We start from the raw sequence: 15,346 nt of genomic DNA on the forward strand, positions 1-15,346 counted from the left end.
GCGAAGACGACTGGTAGGATGATGGCAGTTACGGAAGGGTTATACAAACATGAGAATGTTGCCAGGAGTTAACTGCTTTGTGTAAATGGAAGATCAACTTTTAGTGCTAAAAGATTCATCAATGGCAGGCCTTCGTCTGTGAGGACGTCACGAGCGTTGTTTTCTGTTTTCGTAACCCATGACTGCTTCAGTGGTCGAAAGTACCTTGAAAGAGTGTAATAATCAACTATTGTCTGTTCAGGTTCACAGACAGTTACAAAGCATGACCCCGCATCGGGAATTCGCTGCGGTTGCATTTTGCTGTTAGCCACATATGACCACCTAGGTGGGTATGCTAGTGTATGACCCCCTCTCCCGTCAATCTTTGGAGGCGTGCAGTTGACCTCGACACGTTTAATCCAAAAATCACAAGTAGCTGCATCAGCAAGCATCTCCTTGTCGATGACGAAGAAGATGCTGCATAGCTCCCAGTTCACATCCCGGAGAGCCTTTCCCGTGCTGATATTATCCGCATGGATCCGGCGCAAGTGGTCAAAACTTGCGTCCTCAAGTTCAGGATCATCGGGGTCGGAACGTAGATTAAGACGGGAAAGTGATATTAGCTTCTTTGCTGAATCGACTTCAACTTTGTCATCGTATCGATTTTCGATCTGGGTGCACATTTGGGACCGGATATTGTCAACGAGGGCCTGCCCGGCTCTTTCGGACTCGGGGCCGCCATACGCAGTGCGGTAGATGTTGAAACCCCAATTCTTGTGGAAGGGACTGATGTTTTCATCGGTCAAGTAGGGCAGTCCTCAGGAACCTCAAGTAGGGAGTTGGCCAGCCGGGGCATTATTGGGTCCTCCCGCATGGTTGATGATACCGACAGACGAATTGCTTGATATTACAAGTTGGGAGAAGATATGGCGATTTTGCCACGGTTGAAGTGCGGGGAAAGTCCGTTTTTTGTGGTTTTCGTCACATATCTCTATGTTGGATTACTGCGGCTGCACACAGGACTTCTGTGCCTCAGCCAACGGCTATTATTAGCCCTGAACTTACTTTGCCAGCAGTGCTGTATCCCGGCATTTGGATGCTGCAGTCGCAACGGAGGGGTTCGAGAGGGATGAATGGTCGGTGTTTTCTCTTCTGGAGCTTTGCTTATCTTCATGATCTACTACCTCAGATTCTATGAGGAGCTCGCTGGCTGTTTACCTATACCTATTGCGTTTCGTGAACTTGAATCATGACAAGAGCATTGTGGCTTTTAGTCTTAAGCACATGGTGCGAAATGAGCGCTTGAATGAGTCGGGATGGTGTATTGAATGTGATTTTCATAGAGTGATTGCCTTTCCATGCATATCAGTTGACACGATGAGACAAAGTCCGTAGTTGATCAGAGGTTATCAGCTTGAATATCACTACCCACCTCACCCAAGGCAGTTTGCAAAGCCCCGACCGCAGCTGAAAGCAGCAAGTTCACTCCAGCGGTAATGCTTACAATAACCATCCAACTATCGTATCTTCTGCGAACACAATCTTAGGATTCATATCCACCCTACATATCTTCTTCCAGGATTTGTGGTTATCTTTTGACTTGTCTCACAAGGAAGGAAAGAGGTCCACTTTGCAAAAAGGCGTCTGTCTTGAAGCTTTGTCTACATTGCGCATTATGAGATATTTATTCAACAGCTTATGAGTCTGAACCAAAATGCTCCCGATAACGACTGTTAGACTCATGTAGTAGTATTACGTCTGTTATTATTTGTGATATATAGCTTGTAAGGAGCAAGTATTGTTGTGATAATGTACCGCTACGGTGACTGAATCAGCAGTCAAACTTCCACCTCAGGTGACAACAAAAATATGAAACAACAAGGGTTGTGACATAAAACGTGCTTGTTTCCTCTAGACCTTTGTCCATAATAAGTTCCCAGATTTCTTTGCTCTGGCCATCCTGGCAGCGATAAGGAAGCACATGCCGGCAAGCATGCAAACTCCTGCGAATACCTGCGCGCCGACGTAACTGCCACTCTGAGCTGAGATAATCGCACCAGCGATAGGTTGGCCAATCAGCACCGCGAAGCTGATGATGGTGAAAGTCATGCCCATTCTGGTACCCTGTTTTCTCGGGTCCGCCGTCAGCGTGCCAATGCCTGACGGCATAAGGCTCTGGATTGCACCTGTGAAGAATCCGTAGAACGTGGTCCACACGTACAGACCAGTTATGGAAGATACGGCAGGCCAGCATAGCATCATGAGACCAGAAATGAAAGACATGGGGATATACATGTTGACAGTGCCTACGTAGTAGGAGGCGAAGTAGGCTGGTATGAGTCTTCCTGGAACGCCGGTGCCGTTTAGCAGTAGGAGAAGGTTGAGCGATGAAGTGTAGCTTAGCCCGATGATGTCGCGGGAGTAGGAAGCTATGTAATATGATGCAAAGAACACACCCAAGTAATTCTATAGCAACCCGTTAGTGAGAGTTAAATTGTCAAAGTAACGAGGGTCAACCGAAAGCCCATACCAGAAACGAACCGACGGCGTAGAAAGTGTATTCCAGCTCTTTGAAAGCCGCCCATTCAACCAGACTTCCTGCCTTTCTCGGCTTGATCCTGGGCTTCAGGACGAGCGCCGTAACGAGCAGTGTCACCAACTGCACAAGAGCAATGGCCCGAATAGTCCATCCGAAGCCGATTTTGGGAAGCAGCTGCCTCACCATGCTAGGATAAATCATCCCTCCTGTTGAGCTTCCGATTGATACGAAGCCCAGTGCCAGCGCTTTTTTCCTGTCAAAGTAGGTCGAAGCGGTGGAGAGACTTGGGCAGAAAAGGAAGCCATTGCCAAGGCCCATGCAGATGCCTTGAGCGAGGAAGAACTGCCAGTACTGTGTACAGAACGAGGTGGCTACCATGCCTAGCACAACCAGAAGGAAGCCAGCGAAGAACAGAGACCGAAAATAGCCCGCATCAGTGAGCCGACCAGTGAAGGTGCCGACAAAGAAGAGCAGAAAGACCTCGAAAGAGCCAATCCAGGCGATGTCGGATGGCGGGCGTGAGAGGGTAGTTGTGTAGTAAGGTTGGAACACGCCGTACGAGTTGACAATACCCCTGTGAGCTATGAGGATAAGACAGCTTGTGACTGAGTCTGATTCAGGCTTACCAGGTGTTCATGATAACTAGATGTGTCCCAAAGACTAGGGTTATTGCGTGAGCCAGGTCAAGTTGCTCTGAAAGACACCAAGGGGAACTAACTTGCTAGCCATGCTTTGACGCCTCCATCGGGAGGTGGGCCTGGTCCAATGCTGGATCGCGTTGTTACTCGACTTAGGACCCGGTCCACGAGGTTTTCGGGTTCCTGGTCGGCTCTCGAATCTGTGCCGTCAGGTGATGTGTCGGGGTCGCCGCCGTTGCCCGCCGATGGCGAGACGGTGGCAGGGCTCTCTGCATATTTTCCCGGATACTTTTCCTCGTCGTTTTCATTCTTTTCAAAACTGACTTTATCTTGGTCGGCGACGCCATTCGCCCTTTGCGACATCTGCTTCTCAGCATCGTCGCTTGGTTCAGAGGATGGCGGTGAGGGTGTGGTCATGGCCTTTTTGGTGGAAAAGAGTGTGTAATGGACGTTGTGATGTGACCAAACAAATCTCAATGCAAAAAGCTTCGAGGATTCATGTTCCACTGATATTAAACAATTCAAATAGGCTCGAGTCACTGGATCATTACGCTGTTACCAGAACAATTCTCGTTGCTGCTCCTAGTGCTCACTGAATATTGCGATACATTTCTGGCCGCAGGTGCGCAGCAAAGGCCGAGAAAATGCGGCTACTAGGTAGTTACTTAAGGCTATCTGAGTCATGACTTTTCCATGTTTACTGCACTAACCATCGGCGAACTTGGTTTTGGCCGGGTTGGTCAGCTCCGCTCTGAGGTGAATGACCCGGGGTTTGAGTGGATTAGAACGCCGATGCAACGCAATAGCGACGCTCCGTGTAATTTTGCGTCTCTGTAATTTTGATTTTTCGCCGATTACGCTACAGTCAAAGCGTGAAGGTGCCTTGGCCCGGGGTTGGCGAGCTGGCTGTCCCGCAGTTTTCAATAGCCGGTGGTGACGTGCATCATTTTTGGCTTCTGCAATTGGATGACATGTCTTAGTGGGTGTCGATCGGCCGGGTCCGGTTCCACATCCCGGAGGGCGGCCCGCACGGCACACAGGCCAAGCCAAGCCAATCACCATCGAGGTAGCCAATAGGTGATAGCTTCTATGCTGAAAAGACACAGATGATTGAGACGTAAACTGAAATACACGCATTGTTCTGTGACTTTCCAACCATGTGACAAAGTTTCAAACAGTCATTGACTGACGTGGAGGCGAAGAGTATCTATAAACTAAGGTAGTGCACATCAGCAAGAACATTCTGGAAACAAAATGAACGAAAGATACCAGGAGATCGAACGAGTGAACAGAATGAATGGAAAGAAAGAGCTTCCCCAACCCTCAAGTATGAAAGTAGACGGAGTTGGAAATTAAGAGCGGACCCTTCGCTGTTCAGCCCAAAACTCACAAGCAGAAGGAGCTGTAGTATGTGCAAAAGCCGGAGATGTCATATATGATCACAGAAGCTCTGCAATGACTGGTCTACAGTATGGAAGACAAGTGATAAAGAGATACTCTCTTCGTAACAAAAGATAACCCAGGCACATGAAGCCTCTTGGAATGTCCAATATTCGGAACTTGAATAATCGTTCAAGGCTCTGGCGCAGATCCTGGTTTTTGTCCATAGACAACATGGCTGGTAAACCGGTTAGCTTCTTGTCTTTGAGCCTTTCAAGGACACTTACAAATCAAACATTGAGTGATAGACGCCGGACTTGAGTTCCTTGCGAAGCTCTGCGAGAAACACCAGAACGTCATCTCGCGACCAACCGAGAACCCCACAGAATATCCTCATTGTGAAACCCTCAAGCCCATCTAGCAACTGGACTAGATTGTGCATGCCAATATCACGGTGCAAGGGATCCTTTGCCCACGGCCCAACCGGAATCTTGTACTTCCTGTGGAAAATGTTTTCGAAGCCAGTGTCCTCTGCCCAACCCTTGAGTCCCCTGCCAGAACAGCAATCGCGACCAAGGATCCCAGCTGCTTTATGTAAGTCCGCAACCCATCTTGTCACAATGTGGTCTCCAGTCAAAGTGCCGTCTTCCGAGTAATAGTCAATGCAGATATCTTGGAATTCGGCCCAGCAACCAGGGTTTATGTGGCTGCGGTCTTTTAACTTATGTCATTTCGAATTACTCTAGTGGTAACCACTCACTCGTATACGTTCTGGAAAAGCCTTGGCCAATCTTTGATTGAAGACACCATGCAACGGCACATTATGTAGTCGTAGTTATCGCCGTCAACCCAAGGGCTCTCGACATCATCGACTATGAACTTGACGTTGGGCGGCACCCTGCTTCTGGTCAGCATCAATTGACAGGCCCAGAAAAAAAAGGCAAGACACGCTTACCAGGATGGCTGTATTGCGCTGAGATCGTTCCCGATAATCTGACTTTTAGTTAACTTTGGTCTTCCTTGCAAGATCAGGCAAATTCAACCTCAGCATGAGGAAATTTATCACCCATGTCGATTGACCCTGGGATTTCACTGTTAGCGTGTCGAAACAGACCAACGGCCATTCGCGTAGAAGCTTACATATGCCGGTTCCTGTTCCAATGTCTAGGATCCTACGGGTCTTTTCTGCCTCAAGCGGCGCCTGAAAGAGCTTGCCACCGAGAATCTTTTTCATCAATGCATGGGACAAGTCCAGACGGTCCATCTCGGCCTACACATAATAAGCGCATAATGTAAGAATTTGCCTGACTCTTATCTCTAGGTAATTACCACCATACCTCGTCATTTGGGTAAGGGTACGCTTCATTAAGCTACATTAGCCAAAAGTTTCAAGGTTTTCTCATATAGACGGAAAGGGTTGATGTAACTCTGTGACTTACCGCCCTCTCGGAATGCGTGGTAACGTCGGCCATTCTCAATCGGGTAGTCAACAATGCTAGATGCTATGGATTCGGTGTACGTCGAACTACAGTTTGGTTCAGTACAAGCCTCTTCAACTCCATTGCCATCTCACATTCTGTCATCCGTTACAGAGCTATTGTACTGTTTTGATAATCAGCCAAGGGCTTTCTGACAAGAACAGGCATGTAATGGAACGCTAACCTCAGAATGGTCTGAAGCTTCGATCAAATCCTGGGCATCCGGGGCGGCTGTATCTGCTACTATCGGCAACTGGGCAGTGCTGTCTAGGGTTACGGCGGATTGTGGGAGCGACATTTTTGATGTTCTGCCGTTCCTAGAAGCAATAGAAGCCATTCAGGTTAAGATTTGGTGGCGGGGAGAGGAGTAAAATGTTTCCCGCGATGCTATGTGTTGGAACATTATTACTTCAAAAATGGAACGAGGAAGCCAGATGAGGGAAGTTATATACAGCAACATGCCCAGCCGTGTCATTTTTTCAATGTTTGCTCCCGCTGAAAACGGTAACGCAGACGACTAAACGGCCTGTTGTTGGTGCAAGGCAAGGGCGCAGATGCAGAAATGTGGACTCAGAGCCAGTTGGAGACGGCCCATACGCGAGCACAAACCTTGTCACGCCAATCGCGTCTCCCAGCTTTTTTGTTCAAGCATCAGGGGGGATGCGTTCAAGGATACTGCGAGCAGAAATCAGCTCAGATATGGTTGCCCCTCATCGCCAAGCTGGCCAAACGTTACGCAACTAGCTAGGGCCATGGAGCAGGCCACACAGGAGGTTGACAGATCCAGGAGAACATTGACAGGAAGACCGAGTTAGGGAGGGATGAAAAGCAATGCTTCCTGGAGTATTTCAAGATTTCTCTTTGGAAACCAAAGAACCCCCTAGATCCATCCCAAGAAAAAGTTGTTGAGATCTGTTGAAAAACAAAGCGACAGTTTTCATGAAAATGACGGTCAAATACCTAGATAATGTACCCGACTTCAAAGCTAGTCATGTTCATTCTTCTTGAGGTAATGGGAATTGGTTATTGCCGACATTGCTGCGAACACATTACACACCGAAGGGAGAGAAAACCATCAAGTGGGACCTCCAAAACAATTCATTTGAAATACTCGTGCTAGAATACATAGGTGCAATTGGCCCATTTCCCCCATTCTCATCTACTCATTACAACTTTCCACCTTGCTGTGAGTCTCCCAAGAAATCGTCGGTCCAGATGGCGAGCCGGCTAAAATGCATTGCCATTAGCTCCTGCTAACGAAGTACCCTTTGCCATGCAATTCACATCAGCTGAATAAGACTCAAAAGTGCTTGTGGATTCGGGAGGGCTTGAGAACCCTGATACCCAGAGGTGTCCAATACCAAACAGGGTCATTGTCGGTGGTGACGATACTTTGGCCAGGCTGCTGACGACACGTAGCTGAGTTGCAGTCATTGTCACTCCAGCCGACCTGGAGATCATCACTCCACCACACCTGAGGGCGACCGTCAACACGAAGAGTGACCAGAATAGAGCTGAGGCCAACGAAACCAGTGGCCGTGAAAGGAGTGAGAGGGCAATCGTTCATTCGAGGGCAAGACGGCACCCAGACATTTTGGCTCACAAACTCCAATTCTTTGCCTTGGACCGCATCCCAGCGGTATCCTGTGAAGGTGAAATCACACAGTTGGTCTGGCTTACGAGCATCACAGCCAAGATCCATGCCGTAAAAGTTGAATCGGAAGCAAGGCAAAGACGCAAGCTTACCCATGCCGATCTGAGCAGTGTCTTTGGAGAACATCCCGGTGTTGTTGGACAGCATTGGAGGAACGTATTCCAATACACGGCCACCAGAAGAGGGTAGATACGGCATCGAAGGAGGAGGGCCGACGATGAAGCCCTTGGAGAACCAGAAGCGATGATAAGGGTTGTACACAGACCCATAAGGCAGGTCATCAAACTGTGAGACTGGAGTCAGCAATTTGTGATCAAAAAGAGTGAATAAGAAGGAGTCAGATGCGTGACTTACGTCCAAAGTGAGGGTTCCAACCTCTGTTGTTCCAGTACACATGGGTGTTGCGACGGGGATGGGAGCCGTAGAAGTAAGAGTGAAGTTGCCCTGGCGTTTCTCGATATTGCGTCGCTCAATGAGTGTAGGAACAGGACCGGTGGTGATGAGAGTGCTTTGGATCAATGTGCTTTGAACCCAGGTGCTCAAAACCAAAGAGCTCAAGGCGGTAACGATGGTGGCATCGCTGACTGTGGATGCACTGACGGTACCTCCGTTAATGAGAGTCTCACCACCAATTACGCCTCCAGTGACTGTGGCTGTTCCGACAGAGGTAACCAAAGACTCAAAGGGGAATGTGTAAGTGGTTGTTGCCTCGGCGACGACGTTCACAAGTGTGCTGGTCAGCACAGATGTGGAACTGACTGTTGTGGACACCTTTAGGAGAGTCGATGTGCAAGAAGAAGATCCAGTTCCTGTCAAAGGAAGAGCTGCATTGGTCTCACTGGCACCAGCACCTGGAAGGGTGTTTTGAAGGGTACTGGGAGCGGTGGGCCAGAGAGTAATGACGGAAAACGAAGCAACAGATCCAGGCATGGCAATAGAAGCAGAAGAGACAGCCAGGTCGCCGTACCCGCCGGGAATCCCGCTAGCAGAGACAAGAGGGGCAGAAACGGCAGGTCCTGAGGGAGGAGCGCCGGGGGCACCGGGAGCAGGCGCTGGGGTTGCTGCAACAACAGATGAAGGGAAGCCAGGAAGTGGAGCTGAGTCGCCATACCCACCAGGAATAGGGTCGTTCTGGATGACAGTTTGTGTGACCACGCTGACAGGCACTCCTGGTATACTTCCGACAGGGGGAACACCGGAAGTGAAGATGACAGTAACCACTGACGCTGGTGGGGATGGCGGAGGAGCTTGGGTAACGGTAACGACCGTGAAAGGGGCAGCCGGGAGAAGGGGTGTTGACAATTGTGAGGCAATGGTTGAGGTCAGTGGTTGAGGGAAAGTGAGGGTGAGGGTGGCGACGACAGGTACAACGGATGTGGGGTTTTGAACCGCTGAGCCAGGGCCAGGGAGCGTGTAGGTGGTCGTCACGACTGGGGCCGAAGGGATAACAGTACCAGGCGTGATAGACGAAACCAGAGTCTGGAGAGAGTAGGACAAGATTCCATCAGGGCCAGGGACCATTGTGGGAACGATGACAGTGCTGACGGAGGCGGGACCAGCTCCATTGGGGAGACCGGCAGGGTTGGTGCCGGTGGCAGAAGGAAAAGTGACAGTGAAGCACGTCACCAGCGTGTCGACAGTTGGCGTGCCAGACCCAGGCCGAGCACGATAGAGCGTGGTGGTGAAAATGACAATACCATTGGTGTTCACGCCAGGTCCCGAGGGGTTCCAGGGAAGAGCAGGTGTTGTTTGTCCAGCAGTGACAGTGACGACAGTCGGTGTGCTTTGGTCATTATCCCCAGGAGAAGCTGGAGGGGCTTGGCCGCCTTGAATGGTAGAAACAGAAGGGTTGCCGCCGGCGTTTCCAGGATCACTGACAACGGAGGCAGCAGAAGCTGTAACAATGACGGTAGAAGTGACAACAGGAGTTTCCCAGGGTTTGGGGCCAGTGTATTGAGAACCACCGAGAGGGGGACCATAGGAATCGATTGTAACCGTTAGGACAGGAGTGGGACGGGGAAGCGATGCTTGGGACTGCTCGAATGAGGGCCAAACAGTTGCAGTGATGGTCTGAACAGCAACAGGGGGAAATGGGTTGATACCAGAGCCAACTGTGACAAAGACTGTCTGGGTGGCAACTGCAGGACAGGTAAAGGGAGCACCATTGCCAGGCTCAGGGCTGGACTGATTAGTTCACCGAGGCTCCCATAAACATCGAGAGTGCAGAGGAAGACTCACAATGGAAGAGGATTCGGACCAGCTTTGGCGAGGCCTGCGAGACCTAAGGCCGTCAGAGCGGCGAGGGATTGGACTTGCATGTTGTGCAAACGAGTGGAAGTAGAGAGCGTGAAAACGTACGATACGTAGGAGACGTCGGTGGGTTTTGATGATCGAAACAACGAAGTCAAAGAGAGATGAGAGGAGACGAAGAGTTGAGGAGTTGAGGAATGTTGTGAGGTAGAAAAGGCATTGGGAGAAGAGGGGGGGATTGGAGGATTAAATAGGGCGAGGGAGAGAGAGGAGGTTTATGGCACGGCAAGAAGGAGCTTGACCCCCTTCCTTGGTGTTGCATTGGAGCAACAACGATGTCAAGAAAGGCAGCTATGCAGCTTCCGCCTCAGTTCATGGGGGAAGGCACCACGCCGTTGCAAGCGGGGATGGCAACAGCTATCTTGGCGAGAGGATTACTGAAATGGTAGGCACACATATCTTCGACGGACCGGAAGGTGGTACAGGTGGGCGATGCTAGTAGATATCAGACGAACATTACCATATCTTGGTTCAACTCTACGAGAGGTGGAGGCTGACCAGGTGCGAAATTACACAAAAACGATTGGTTCCATCAAGATGAGTGGATGAAAGCAGTAACTATTGCACGATTCCCGCAGAATCATGAATGGTCGCGACTGAGCTGCTAAAGATGTTCAAACTGCCAGTCCAAGACTGAAGGATCAATGTAGCATGAGTTGAAACTCTCCACAGCCACTGATTGCCTTGCGTTACGTCAAGACCGGAAAGCGCGAGTGAGAAAGTACAAGAACAACATCTGCTTGAGGTACCTTCCAAGTACACTTTACTGAGTGCTTGCCATTGCGTGATAACTGCAAGAAAAGGGAAAGTGAGAGCATGTCGGAACACGGACATACGGCAGCTACCCGCCTTCCTTGAGGCTGTCGTCCTTCACCTGCCTTACTAACAGAGTTGCAGAAGGAAGGAAAGTGAAGAGTAAGTGCCTGGGCTTTAATATGGTAAGATAAGGAAATAGCCGGTCATATCGTGCAATCTTTATGCCGATAGCGATTAGGCACGTACCTGTGTCCCTCAAAGCGGTAATGTTCAGGCAGGATGATGGGTGAAATGGAGGTTCAATAAGACATTGAATTGCTTGCTTGCTTGACGAGGTAGACAAAAGTTATAAACTGACACGAGAAGATCTAAACAGGATCATCCTCGTAAGGGGGCGGAGGCGGCAAAGGATCTCCCACCAAGTCTTGCACTGCTTGCCTTCGCTTGTCCTCCTCAATCCTTGCGGCCCAGAGGGCTGCTCCAGCCGATGTAGTTAGCAAGAAGAAAAAGGATAGCACAGGTATCAGCTCGAGGGTCATCGCCACCGTGCCGAACCAGACATATTCCCATGTCCTTGCCTTGATCTCCTTCTTGGACTCCTGCTTATTCAGACCCCGCAACTGAAACCACCTGTAATGGGCGAGCTTGCCCAGTCTTGTACCAGTGATGATGATAAACGCTGGTGTGCCGACCACCGGGATGAAGTTGAGGGGCAGGAAAATAATGAGCTCAATGATCTGAACCATACTCCAGGGGGTATAGACTGCGGAAGTCGTCGGCTTGCCGAGCATCTTGACGGCGGTCGGGGCATCGTGGAAGAGGATTCGATGAGGGGCAACGAGCTCGGTTTGCGATTGCTTGATGAGGGTGGCCTATGGTACTTGTCAGCTGTGCAATTGACTTTTGGTAAGACGATACCGGGAATTCCTACATCGAAAACATCCACCCTACATTCGTCCACGAAAAACCCCTCGAAGAGGCCTTGGATCACTACCAACCCCTCTCCAAGCACCAGCACCACTGCGTTGAGCCACGCGCCCCATCCATGGAAGATCGCCAAGAACGCAAACTGGGGCAAAAAGGCGAAGGTAAAAAGGATAAAGTATACAAGGAAAGAGATGATGGATAGAGGCAGTAGCCTGCTCAGGAAGAGCGGGTAAAACTCCTTGTTGCGCAAGAAGTACCAGATGCCACGGAGGGGGTAAGATGCTGCGATGCCGGCGCGCGTCAGGTAGCTGACGGGTCGCTCGACAGGGCGTAGGAGGAGGTCAACGCGGGATGACCGCGCTGAGGGCTGTGATTCGGACATGTTGATGCGACCGTTGACGATGAAGAGAAAGAGTTCATGCCAGACGAAGGCGTCGTCGGTTTAGTGTTTGCGATCGTCATTCTCGCCGTGGGCACAATGTGGTCAAGAGCCACCGCAGGAAAACATCTGCCTACGTCATCAAACGCGGCGAATTCTGATTGGCGGAGGGCACCGCTAGCCAACTAAATTGCAGGGGCTTCCACATGTGGTGCGCGGCGCCCACTCAACTCCTCAGGGAACAACGCTTCTTTGCTAGTATAGTTCAGTAAGGTAAGCGCCCCACGGCCCCGACCGCCCTCTGAACAGTGCCAAACCAGCACATCAGAGGATGTATTGCTGTTGAAACCCCCGTTACAGTCTCTACCCTGTCCTCAAGTGATTGGTCAGCTCTACTGGAGGTCCTGCTGAACCTTTAGTTGAGAAAACGATCCGGGAACGCAAGTAATGATCATCCTCTGCAAAGATTAATCCCCCATACAAGGATCGACACCAAGATAATGAATGAAGCCGAACAAACTTTATCACGCTGATCGTCGCAGGGTTCAAAACAGATCGACAGTCCCGATATTGAAGGTAATTGGACGACTTCTCCAAGTGACTAACAAGTAAGTTGAGTGGTCGGATGATCCTTGAAGGATGTATTCCGTCTTCTCGTTCAGACCTGGCGAAATCTGATGGGAAAACTAGTATGGTGATTTGTGTGTGAATTTCCAAGCGTAACTGGAATCGGGAGATCTGTTAAGGACTCCCTGAAGACCAGTTTTAGGCACGCCTTTCTTTAATTTTAGACAAATGCTGTACTACTTGCGTTAACAGTTCGAAAAGTCGACATATAGTACCGTCAAACTCCTTCGTAAGCTCAGTCTTACCACTTGATTGCGTCAGACAACCCAAAACAAAAACTAGTTTAATAGTACCGCTACCGGATAACTATCAATTTCTATATAGCAGTGTAAGTTCTCACTTCTTCGTCTCTGCGGATGTGATCAAGTGCGCGGCCTTTTCCAGTAACCAGCCACCCGGATACTCAGAGATTGCTGTTCACCTTCAGCCGGCTTTCCCATGAAGCTGATTCCCGCTCCCACATTTCCGTTTACCTCGGTTGCGTCTCGCAAGTCGCACCTTAACGATCATTAACCGAAATCAATCTGTGAGGAAAGCCACCCATTGATTGGTGGGCACTCTAGACACTAAAATCAAGGAGCCGTCTGTCGATACCCACGCGCGGAACATCAGCTCCCTCTATACGCGGAACTGACCCATGACTCTCTTAGGCCGGCAAGTTGCGACTTGCTTTACTTGCAAATTTAACACCAACAAGCAAGTACTAAAATCAGCTCCAAAGACAAGCTCCTAAACCCATTCCCCATACTGCCACGCGGCAGTATCAAGTCGGGCAACGCGCCAAAGGTGGGCCCCGCCCAGAAGCAAGTCCACTGACTCATTTCCGAGAAGCCAGAGACAAGGTCCAACGGAGGACCAAAATGTAAAAGGTCACAAGCATTTGAAACGCACTGGTTTTCCCGATGGAAAGGAATTCGAACCTCTCAATTATTGGATGGTCAAGTCCTGCTCCCCCGGAAAATGTGGAGTGTAGGGATTTTGAATCCGACAGCAAGGAAGCTGACGGAGAAATCATCGATTTCGCAACCTACCTTACCTTACTAGTACTTATCGAACCGGACCACCTCTAGGGAACTATCCACCGCGGGACCAAGCTACTCCATTCTTGGAAAATGCTGATTTCATGTGTCTTTCTCCTACCGACTGCCGGTGCAAATGCCAGTTTGTCGTTATGGCTGGAAGAAACCCCCCTACCGTTATTCTCAGTTTCCATAGCAGTGCGGGTTGACTGCGGAATATATGGCTACAAGAAAGAGGGTGTTTAAACCAAATGCAATTGCATTAGGTTTGTAGATCTGCCGTGAAACCTGGCTCATTAGAGCCGCCCCAGTAGAAGCGGGAGAAAATCATCTAGAAACATGCATTAGGGGCGAGCTCCTTACAGGTGGAAATTCGATACTCGCGACTTTGCCACTATCCGGTCAACCTTTTTCATTTGTGACTATTCTCTACTACTATGGCCAAGCTGCAATATGTACCATCATCTATCCACCTATCGCGATGTCATTTCATACTCCATTATATTCATGCATCCATGCGCTTTGTCTTTCTTACTCCTCCTATAGCCAGTTCTGTCTTATCTTAATTTGGACTGTTATTATGCTTGTTTACCCTTGGCGTTGACGCTAACGTAAGTAAGCATAAATACTCGTATAGGCCTCTAACATTAATGCTCACCGGCAGTGTAATGCTTCGTATGTTCCCTTCAATCACTGACGTTTACGCCTATCGATGAAACACGAGGAATTCTGCAGAATGCGTTATCTGAGGCAATAAAAATCTAAATATTAGGCCTACCTTAGCACTTGCTACACGGTATACTGTGAGTTCATAAATTTCGTAGTAAAGTACAGATACTATGTAGTTGTTATCGAACGACCTTAGTGTTACGACCCGTAAACAAGGATAACAGCTGAACGACCCACTTGGGCGTCGGGCGGCTAGAACAGGACATTTGTACTGCAGGATCACGGGAACAACAGGGACTCACTCGGGAACGGAAGAACTATGGTGCAAGTCACGTGACGATAAGATAAGAGATTAGATCCGTACGCCAAGAATACGGAGTCCGTCCTTGGCACATACGGGATCCGTATGAACGAGGAACGGACCCCGTCAGGATCAGGAACGGTAAAACAAACAAAGGGTACTGTTCGGACTTGTATATAGTATGACCTGAGCTCGACTCATAGTCAGACTTCCATAGCTCTTCAGCAATCAACTTTGTATTCATCCTCAGGATACTTTCAGCTTACCTTCACTGCGAATACTTATTAAGCCTAAGATTGATCACCTTAGCCTCTGACTACCGATCTACGACACAGCCTACGACCTACGAACCAGACTTACGACACGACAATACTGTTTACTAGCGTCAATCCCCAACTTCTGTTAGCAGACCCTACTGTCGGATAGCTGACCGTAACACTTTGATTACTCCTGTTCAGTAAGTTGACTATTGATACCTACTAAACAGTACAGAATGTCTTCCCGCGCCTCTGTCAAGTCTCCTACCCCCGGATCCTCATCCACCTCTGGAGGAAAAGCTCCTCAGAGCCTAGCCCAGGAAGTCGAGGACCAGAAAATGAAGGACGACTCAGACAGCGAGGACGACACCGAAGAACTCAAACGACAGCTCGACAAAACCACTAAGGACTTCAAGGAGATGCGCGACATGTT

The 15,346-nt window shown here is 49.5% G+C and overlaps 5 protein-coding genes across 5 annotated transcripts; all 5 read right to left on the minus strand.

The window, feature by feature from the left end:
* Positions 1-68: 68 nt before the first annotated feature.
* Positions 69-662, minus strand: CTRU02_208945 (uncharacterized protein; the record flags this gene model as incomplete). The annotated part of the gene is made up of 1 exon (XM_036726105.1): positions 69-662. One exon carries the CDS (start codon positions 660-662, stop codon positions 69-71), a length of 594 nt encoding a protein of 197 aa, XP_036582298.1.
* A 1,228-nt stretch (positions 663-1,890) lies between these two features.
* CTRU02_208946 (MFS monocarboxylate) lies at positions 1,891-3,573 on the minus strand (the record flags this gene model as incomplete). Its single annotated transcript, XM_070205177.1, has 4 exons — positions 1,891-2,445; positions 2,510-3,092; positions 3,145-3,178; positions 3,237-3,573. The coding sequence occupies 4 exons, from the start codon at positions 3,571-3,573 to the stop codon at positions 1,891-1,893; spliced, it is 1,509 nt and encodes a 502-aa protein (XP_070061252.1).
* A 1,155-nt stretch (positions 3,574-4,728) lies between these two features.
* On the minus strand, positions 4,729-6,312 carry CTRU02_208947 (umta methyltransferase family protein; the record flags this gene model as incomplete). Its single annotated transcript, XM_036726103.1, has 10 exons — positions 4,729-4,774; positions 4,824-5,243; positions 5,297-5,434; positions 5,492-5,529; positions 5,580-5,617; positions 5,677-5,806; positions 5,874-5,896; positions 5,976-6,061; positions 6,110-6,138; positions 6,199-6,312. 10 exons carry the CDS (start codon positions 6,310-6,312, stop codon positions 4,729-4,731), a joined length of 1,062 nt encoding a protein of 353 aa, XP_036582296.1.
* A 1,002-nt stretch (positions 6,313-7,314) lies between these two features.
* CTRU02_208948 (uncharacterized protein) lies at positions 7,315-9,986 on the minus strand (the record flags this gene model as incomplete). The annotated part of the gene is made up of 3 exons (XM_036726102.1): positions 7,315-7,953; positions 8,023-9,847; positions 9,907-9,986. 3 exons carry the CDS (start codon positions 9,984-9,986, stop codon positions 7,315-7,317), a joined length of 2,544 nt encoding a protein of 847 aa, XP_036582295.1.
* A 1,116-nt stretch (positions 9,987-11,102) lies between these two features.
* On the minus strand, positions 11,103-12,043 carry CTRU02_208949 (uncharacterized protein; the record flags this gene model as incomplete). Its single annotated transcript, XM_036726101.1, has 2 exons — positions 11,103-11,606; positions 11,666-12,043. The coding sequence occupies 2 exons, from the start codon at positions 12,041-12,043 to the stop codon at positions 11,103-11,105; spliced, it is 882 nt and encodes a 293-aa protein (XP_036582294.1).
* Positions 12,044-15,346: the final 3,303 nt, after the last annotated feature.

This window comes from Colletotrichum truncatum (genome assembly GCF_014235925.2).
Source record: "Colletotrichum truncatum strain CMES1059 chromosome Unknown Contig_0005, whole genome shotgun sequence".
Lineage (NCBI taxonomy): Eukaryota > Fungi > Ascomycota > Sordariomycetes > Glomerellales > Glomerellaceae > Colletotrichum > Colletotrichum truncatum.